The sequence below is a fragment of the Struthio camelus genome, chromosome 1 (assembly GCF_040807025.1).
Source record: "Struthio camelus isolate bStrCam1 chromosome 1, bStrCam1.hap1, whole genome shotgun sequence".
In the NCBI taxonomy this organism is placed as follows: Eukaryota; Metazoa; Chordata; class Aves; order Struthioniformes; family Struthionidae; genus Struthio; species Struthio camelus.
This window is the reverse complement of record NC_090942.1, coordinates 54,105,946-54,115,151: the sequence shown is the minus strand read 5'-3', so window position 1 is coordinate 54,115,151 and position 9,206 is coordinate 54,105,946. Positions and strand designations below refer to the sequence as shown.

Here is a 9,206-nt window from a genome sequence, read left to right as displayed (position 1 = left end):
CACTGGGATAAAAGGAAAATATTCTTTGTGTGATTGTTATTTTTGCAATACATTCTTGGACATTACCAGTAGCACTAGATAGCACACTAGTACATTTCCAGCAAAATTATAATTTCTTTTTAAAGCTGGCAGCATCCCTTTAATGTCATCATTACACTAAATGAAAGGTCTTACACTTACCTGGCTTAGGGGTGTTGCTGATGGTATTTTTCAGAGCTGCTAAACACCAACAACTGAAAATTGTTGCATAGCCAGTGTTAACACAGCCTCGCATAAAGAAAAATAACTTGTGAGGTGCTTTCACAAAGTATATATAGTGTATATTTTTTAGGCTGAAATAATAAAGCAAATGAAATGACATGTTTATGTCATGAAAGGCAGGGAGAGGATTGGAGAGGCTTTTCTCTGTTGCTGGAGTCACATGATTTTTCATCTTATGAAGAAATAAGATCTTGTACATTTTACATGAGCACGTTTCACAGTTAAATGGCAAATGACTGTTGCATTAATCATTTCAGCTAGTTTATTACAGTAAATATTTGGAATATACTCTTTAATGGAGGCCAAGCACAAGAACATCGCAACAAAAAAAATATTAGTGGAAACCTGCATTGCCCCATTTTTTAAGAGGAACAAATGCAATTTACAAATGCAATCAGCTTAATTGCAGAAGGAATTAATAGAGTTTCTCTGCAGAGATGGTGGATTCTTTCTGATCAGAGAATATAAATACAGAGAAAGTTATACTCACATGTGAAAATCTGATAGCTATACAATATGCTGTCTATATGAACAAAATGACTTTTATGAATCCATGGCATGTTTCTATAAAAATGCAGTAAAGAAAACTTAATGAACTGTGGAATATTTTTGCTATGAAAATAAATGCTTTGTGGTCCTTTAAAAAGTTAGGTATCCTAAAATAAAATAAAAAATATCCATCACTGCACATCCCAGATCTCACAGAGAAGAGGCGTGAACTTGTGATCATTCACTCTCCATGACATCAGCATCTCTGCATGATGATGGTTAAATGTCCGTAATTCCGTAAGACGGCCCAGTAGACATGCAAAGTGTTGAGGGTTATCTGGGTGGTGAAGTTTGCAGAATTTCTGTAGAACAGCCAGGAGGGGTTCTTGAAGCCTTTCCACAGATTCTCTGTCCTTTATGTATTGTCGATCTGGTTATGGTTTTAAAAGAAAAGTAATTAGCCAATATATGCTCCGATTCGGTGTAAAGATTTTCACATCATTGGAAAGCTACCACTTGCAGGCTATGGTATCTGCTTATTTTCTCCTCAATAGGCAGTGATGTTCACACCTACCAAGAATACTCTTTTTCAAGTTAAGAGGGAATAAAAGTGCCTTAACATTGTAATCTTGGTTCAGGGTCTGGTTCATGCAAGCTTCCCACTTTGAGCTAGAAATAGCTTTCAACTTTTTCAAAAACTAAAGGGCTTCAACCGGGAAACATTTATCTGGGATTATACCGTCACCTCACAGGGTGGTTGTGTGCCTGAGTATGCCCTATGATGCATTGCAACAACTTAGCAGCACAGTGTGTAAATTCGTGGAGATGTGGTACAACCAGGGAGAAGTAGAGGGGCAAACAAGAAGAACGTGCATATAGGTCACCAGGAAGAAATTGAACATCTTGATCCTCAGGTGAAAACCCTTTTCTTTTGTTAGAAAAAAATTCATTTTGTTCCTGTGTAAGTATGTGTCTGGATATTTGGAGGGAGAGGAAAAAAAGAGGTTGGGATTTTTAGTCACTGAAATTTTTAGCATACAAATTTTTCCTGAGAAGAGCCATGGAATTTCTTAACTTTTCCCATCTTCCATGAAACCTTATTTGGAAACCTTAGTAGCTCTCTCGTGTCCTGAAGCATCAGGCTTCTCTTCTCTCATTCCTGTGAAAGTCAGTTTGCTTGAGGCACTACAGTTTCTCCATATTTTCTGGGTGGAGCTGATTAGTTTTGTGCCACCAAAGGATTAGTTTCTACAACTACGGCCAATAATCCGTAGGCTCAGGGCTGAGACTCTGCTATGCTGATACCACAAAAAGGTGAGTCTCCAAGGCTTTATAGACTAAAGGACAACTCACTATGTCCTGCTGCTCTTGCCAGCTGGTATTTATACACTGAAGGCTCAAGACCTTTGTTGCCATTCCCCTTTCTAATGTGTAGGATTTCCCAATATTCGACTGAAAGCGTGATGTTCCAGCACGCAGTGTAGTGACATACCTGTTACCACACCTGGGATCTTCTGAAGGAGGGAGCCCTTTGTGCTGCGCAGTGCTAAGGTACTAGCAATTCTCTGAGCAGGTACATAGGCACTTTTCTCTTTGGATACAAAACCAGATGGTGTAGCAGGACATTTAGAATTTGGATTTGTTTGCTTGTTTTCTGTTTTAACTTCTACATATACTGATTTTCTGGTTTAACTGCTGCATACACTGAGTAAGCATGCATGCTCACTCACCGTGTGCAGAATACAAATGTTTGACACTTCTCAAGTCACACACCTAATGCTTTCTTTCCAAAACCATTAATATGTGATTCTGAATTAAAGTTACCTGGAGATAGGATAACTATTGCTGTGAGCAGAGCATATTCTTCCTGTGTCATCTTCAGCTCTCCAATGCTTTTATAAAAATTAAACATGGGAGTTATGAATTCGTCTGAGATACCTGTGGGGAAAAAAAGCAATAATTTTTTTTTTTTAATTATTCAAATAGTGTGATTTATTGCCACTGAGCAACTAGCTAATATTTGGAGCCTTGACGATTTGTGTTTGTGGGAGAAATTTACTACACAAATCAGGTCTGATGCAACACAAGTAGTTACAAAAGTACAAGCACATTCTTGTTTCCCAGAACACAGCAGAAACAGGCAAGTGCTGGCGATTTCTTTTCACATGGTTTCAAAGTCTTTCAGGTCCTTTTCCTCTGCGGGTTTGTCCTTCTGCACTGTTCAGGACAAGTCTCATATGCATTTTTATCCTGTCTGTTGATATTCCGGTCATCTTCCATTCCCAGAGTGCACAGTTTGTCCAGCAATTCCCACATTCCCTATGGTTACATTAGTTATACAGAAACCTTCCAGGGTGTATGGTTTAATTCTATCTCAACTTCACTCTTCAGCTTACTGCCTTGGGCAGTTGCTTCAGTTATCTCCATAAAGAGACTTAATTGCTCCTTTTATTTAGCCTGAAACTTAAGCCACGTCTAGGATTACCTGTAGTCCAAGATCAACTTGCTTGCAACTACCACTACCTTCCAGCATAAACTAGTATATTATAAAGTATGGAGCCATAAATAATTAAAATGCAGCCCAGTTTAAGTTGGGATCATGTGATTCTCTTACCATCAGCAAAATCCTTTGGGGATAGTGAGCTGAGGCACGCCAGCTTGGACTTCCTCTTATTGACTTTGTCATCAGGTCACAATGTTCTTACTTAGCCTTAAATTAAGGATGTATTTCACTTCAATCTTTGGTGTAAAAGAGAAGTGGGACCTATGACTTTTTTTTTTTTTTAACTAGTGTGTCAGAGTGGCTTGGAGCAACCAGTAGACTGTCAAAAGCAGTTGCCTATATCTCTTAGGCAGCAGGCACCTACAAGGGTTAGAGGTCCAAACCGGTGGCTCTACAGTAAAAAGTCTTTCAGCCCTTCTTGACTTCCTCTGTTCCCACAAATGAGGGCCATATAATTTCTTATCATTTTGCTCTCTCAAGCTTTGAACTGTTCTGGAATAAAACTTTACATTGCTGTGGAAATGGTGTGAAATAATGTGATTTGAATGCTTTATACAACATAAAGCTGAGGAGCAGGAGTGGTAGTCAAATGTTGCTGTGAGGTTTGGAGTGCCTCTGATAGGGGAAATTCAAAATGAAACTTAGCAGATGCAAATCAACAGCAAGGAAACATGCAGAGGTCACTTGATTTAACCAGGAACACGTCACTTTTTGCCTTGACACTAATAGTAGAATCAATGAATCAGTAGAACTCAGTGGAATAGTTACATGTCCCAACTCAGTATTTGACATTAGCAGCCTGTGTTCACTTCAGATTACAAACCACAAATCTAATGTTTTTTGTAACAAGTTCAACACTATCAAGAAGAGTGTGAGTCACTTAAGCAGAAATATATGATGAGAGTGAACTTGTTCTGCAGTAGTTAGTAACACAGCTGAAGCTCTTTACAGAGCAAACAACAGCCATAGCATCTACTGTTTCTGCCAGGTTTATGTTATTAGTCGTAAGAATTGACTATTGAAAATGATGAACATTTGTTATGGCTAAATTTTGGGATCCGCCTGTCTTTTTATTTGGCAGTTGTAAATGCTGGGGTTCCTTATAGCTAAATATGATGAACCAAAACATTAAAGTTCTTAAGAATCTAGAAATATGAGGAGGTGGGGAAAGGAAAGTCAGGCTGAGCCCTAAAGCTTTGCAGAAGAATTTCCTTCTTGGAAGTGAATAGCACAACAGTGACATGATAAAAGGCCAAGACAAACTGTGGATATTTTTAGATCTCCCTGTCCGAGGTATCACGCCGCTGGGCACCATCATCTTGACAGCAGGCAGGAAATGGAAGGAAGTGGGCTGGGACTAAGACTCTCCTTATTTGTTTCTCTTGCTCATCACTTGATTTTTTTCTTCTTCTTCTTTTTTTTTTTTTGGTCAGGTTAGCTTTCAACTGGATGAATTCCCTTGTTTTCCTCACCACACAGCTCCACAGGTCCTACCAGCAAGTGGGATGAAAAAAATTCTGACAAATGGGATGTGGAATACCTAATTCAGGTCCTCATTGTGCCAGGCACTGTATAAGTGTGTAGTAAAACCGTCCTTGCCCTGAAAAGCTTACGCTCTAACATTAAGAAAAAAAACCATGGATGGGTGAAGCAAAAAAAATGGGTATAGATGTGAGAGCAAATGAAAATACAGAGTGCTTCACTGCACTACTGTAGTACAAATAGAGAAATAAAGCAGAACAGAAGAGGTGAAAGAACAAAAAAGGACGTTATAGCAATACAGCTGATATTTGCTGTTGTTACTAAAAAGAATAGAGCTTTGAAAATTTTAGACAGATAAATGGCACAAGACAGTAAAGAAAAAAACTATGTAAAATGAGCAGTTTTAAGACTGGCATAATGGAGTTTTTTCTTGGTTACTAGTTCTGCCTGCCTCCCATCTCTGCTGGTTTCACCCTGTTATTTCATCATTCTGTATTTAACACACTATACAAACTGCTGTTCCATCACAAGAGGGGGCTGTTCTGTAATGTGATTGAAAATGCTTTGGTTTGGATTTAATAAGCTCCATCAGAAAACAAAAAAGCAGAAAAGATGTTTATAGTTCTTGCTTTTTTCCTTATCTACTGTACAAGATGTTGTCACTTCAATTCAGGATTTCAAAAAAAAAAAAAACTGAACAAACTAAAGGTGATTTGTCATTTGTAACTGGAAGGGCTAGAGGAGAAATGAATTATGTCACTGTTCAAATGTCACTGTTACAAATCAGATTCCAAAAGTGAAATATGAAATAGAATAAAGCTGTAATGTGTTTCCGGCCTCAAAAAGAACTGAAAAGTTAGCTCCGTTTGACCTCCTTTATTGAGATTTGCCAGGTACACTGTACAGCGCTGTATTAGACAGGCACAACTTCCCAGTCAGTGCTTGTGATGCATCCTTCTTAGCTTTTTTCACAAAAGCTTCTGAAACTTTGTTTTATGAAGCATTACAGCAATGACAACATGGCCTTCCTTTGTGTTTCATTGTGCATCATTATAAAGATTTCTGCCTACCAACTCCATCATCTGCAATTCATTTAATTGACTTCAGTATGTTAATGCATGAGTGGCTGTAAACCCCAGGGTAGGCAGCGGGAAATACTAGCTTTGCCGAGTACAGCATTGCAGCATTACACTAGACCAGATTTAAATCCATGAGCATTATTCATTTAGCACCTATTACTTCTTACACAATTTCATTCGTATCTGTAGCTTAAGACACATCATTCTTTTAGACCTTGCCTTTGTCTTATGCTTTCTGACTAAAAGCAAGAGGGTTGTTGCTTTCAAAAGGTTTGCAGTTTCAGGCCTTAAGTAAACACCTGGTTAACATAAGCCTGGAATCGAGATTTTTTTGCTGTGACATCAGGTCAATATTTGCTACCTTTTTGAGAACTGGCTCTTATTTTGTTCAGTAAAACAGAACAGATTGATCTATTGCAAGAGGAAAGCTTGCGAGTAAGTGCTAATTAACAGTAACTAGCACTGGGTGATTAATATGGATGAAGAGATCTTTTGTCTTGATAAGCATGGAGGTACCAGTGGATATTAAAACAAGGCCATATTAGTAGCTGTTTTATGAAAATGAAATATATTAATTATTCACAAAATTGTATCTTATCTTTCACGGTGTTTCATCTACCAGAACTGTTTTCCATTCTGCAAGGTTTTTGTTATGAGCTTTGCCTTCTAATCTATTTAAATGCACCAATGCCCTTCAAACACTGGCCAAATTCACCCTATTGATGTTGAGAGACCAAAAGGGGAAAACCTGTCCAGTGAAGAGGATAGACCAGAACACATGCATATGACCTCTCCTCTATCATCTTCTTCCAGGGCTGAACAACTTAAATGAGAGGTTAGTGTGTGCCAAGGAGAACTCACAATTAGGACAGTTAAAAAGCGTCTTCTCAACATCAATTAACAGGACCACTACGGAGCCATTGCTGCAAACCAAAAACCTTGCAAGGAGGACAAACACGATATTGCCGTACACCATCCTTGGCAGTGGCATGGTTGTGTGTAGTCAGGAGAGAGGTGCAGTTTGATGCGTCGCGGTGGTATCTGCGCTGCCTTGAGCTAATAATCTTCATAGGTCAGGTGTATTTATCTAAGCAAGTGTTTGGCCTGGAAAAGCATGCTTATGCAGCAGAAAAGAGATTCTGTCCTCTGACGTCTGCTCTCATTTTCACGTGTACAACTTGACTCTGGAGGTGTGATTTAAACACTCGTATGAACTTCAGTTTATACGGACTGCAAGGACTGCAGCACTCGCTAACTCAGTGTGCTATACATTTTCTGTATACAAACAGAAAACCTCTTTCCTATGCTCTGTGATTTAAAGAGGTCCAGCTTTCTAAATGCCTTGGACTGGATGCTAGTTTTTGGCCCAGAGTCATGTGAAAGTAAATGTCTCCTTGCATGTGAATGCACGTGGCCATTTGAAGGGTTAAACACCTATGATTTGCAAGTATGTTTAGAAACAAGGGGCTAGATGCTGGGTTTCTCTTTACTGATTTGGACTCAGGAGTGGAGATCATTTCATTTTGCTTCTCCTTCCAAACAAACCCCAGCACAATAGGATTTCAAAGCACTACAGTGACTCAGTACTAATAATTAAATTATAAAAGCCAGAAGTAGAGAAAGCGATTCAGTAGCTATTGTTCCTGTGCCAAATTTTGCCCTCAGTTGCACGAGTCTCCTGTTGAAATCAGTGGGAACCTTGTATTCACATCCAAGGACAAAAGGTGGCCCCTTGCCAATGCTTTAGCATAGTGGCTATTTCTTTTTGCCCTTGGATCTCATTTTACTTTAGCACCTGTAACCCATCTAGATAAACAGCTGTGTATTTCACAATGACAGGTATCCTGCCACCCGCTGAAAATTTAAAGCCAAATTCTTCCGTCTCTATTCAAATCAGATAGTACCTTATTCCCCAATACTGAAATCAGTTGAACTGTTCTGTAGAAGAAAATGCTCAGATAACAAACATCTCAGAATTTGGCTCTTAACGACCGCTGGAAAGCAGGTGTCCTTAGGAATACAAGGTATAAATGCTCGCTCAGAAGACATTCAGCACTTCAGCAGTGTTTTAAAAATATTGCACTGCTAAAAATCAGGAGAATTTGCTTTAACAATAACAGAAAGAAACTAGCATAGAATTACTAGCATGTCAGCCTTTTACAGAACGAATCAATCAGTGACAACGTGGTGTCTGTGTAGCAAAGCATCAAATAAGATGAGTAAGTGGCACAAGCTCTCATTAACATGAAATAAAATGTCTGTATTTCTCATTAAGTCTCAATATTAGAGTGTGTAGGAGAGGATTTCAGTCTCGGGAGCAGCTAATGAATGATTTTTCATAACATCTTATGTAGAAAGACCATGAGAGCATAAACAAAGGCAGTCACTTAGATGAACAAGGACTTATGCAATACACTCACACTAATAAATAAAAATTGACCACATCAGCATGAGAATAAAAATGAATGCTGCTAATGCTCAAAGGTCATCACCACCAGATCTCTGGCTTCGTTATCAGGAAAAAATTTCAGTTCCACACAATCAGAGTGGGGAAGGCATAAATATTAATAGATAAGAGCAGCTTCCAAGTGGATGGATATGGTGGCAGGTGACAGAATCCTGGACGGCTTGTGACTTTTAGGCAGGTTTCTCGCCATCCCCCGATTTTATGGATATGCACATCAAGGCTGGGCAATGGGACTTACATGACACTCAGACATTTGTCTGCACCTAAAATATGTGGACAGAAGTTCTGACTATAGGCAACAATTTATGGCTGGTGGTCTGACGGTGTTCGGGACCTCACTAGGAGCCATGAATATTCCTGATGCTTTTTCTTTATTCATTACCTTTAATTTTGACTTCTAAACTCTCACCCAGCTGCCCCTGCATTTCCTCTGCTCCTATATGTTATGTTTGTAGGGTTTTTCATTTTGCTGATTTTGGTCTTGTTTATCTGTTATTTATTATGCACTTTGGAGGGGTTGAGATGTATGAGAAAAAAAAATCCCTATTGCCACATTTATGTATGATTGTCTCGGGTTTTTCTTCCTCCTCTAACTGGGGTTTAATCTTATTTGTCCAAATTATCTCTTGCACCAGTCTGTAACGTGATAATGGTCAACTGCAGTTTTTAGTAGAATGTATCCTCGTAAGTTAGAGCTTGAAGAGGTTGCTAAAGCTGAAAGTATCAAATTTGGTACAGGCTATTATATTCCAACTCTCTTCCGTTGTGTTGAGTCCAATAACCTGCAGAGATGTGAACTGCATTTTTAATATTTTTGAAAGCTGTATGTGAAAGCAACACTAACAGAAGAATTTGGATGCCTTTCTTTAGATCTGTTTAAGCTCAGGACAACTGAAAACGGCCGTGATTTGGACCACAAAAATAA

At 38.8% G+C, this 9,206-nt stretch overlaps 1 protein-coding gene across 4 annotated transcripts in view; it reads right to left on the bottom strand.

Annotated features, from left to right (window-relative positions):
* Positions 1-509: 509 nt before the first annotated feature.
* The window catches only part of NR1H4 (nuclear receptor subfamily 1 group H member 4), a 51,187-nt gene continuing 42,490 nt past the window's right edge, over positions 510-9,206 (bottom strand). For 2 of the 4 annotated variants that reach the window (XM_068938711.1, XM_068938729.1), the window contains 2 exons: positions 2,575-2,688; positions 510-1,180 (listed from right to left, as the gene is read on the bottom strand). In XM_068938711.1, the coding sequence (XP_068794812.1) occupies positions 942-1,180; positions 2,575-2,688 (353 nt within the window). In that variant the 3' untranslated portion in view covers positions 510-941. The remainder of the gene's footprint in view (positions 1,181-2,574; positions 2,689-9,206) is intronic. The other 2 variants (XM_068938721.1, XM_068938701.1) reach the window with 2 other exon arrangements.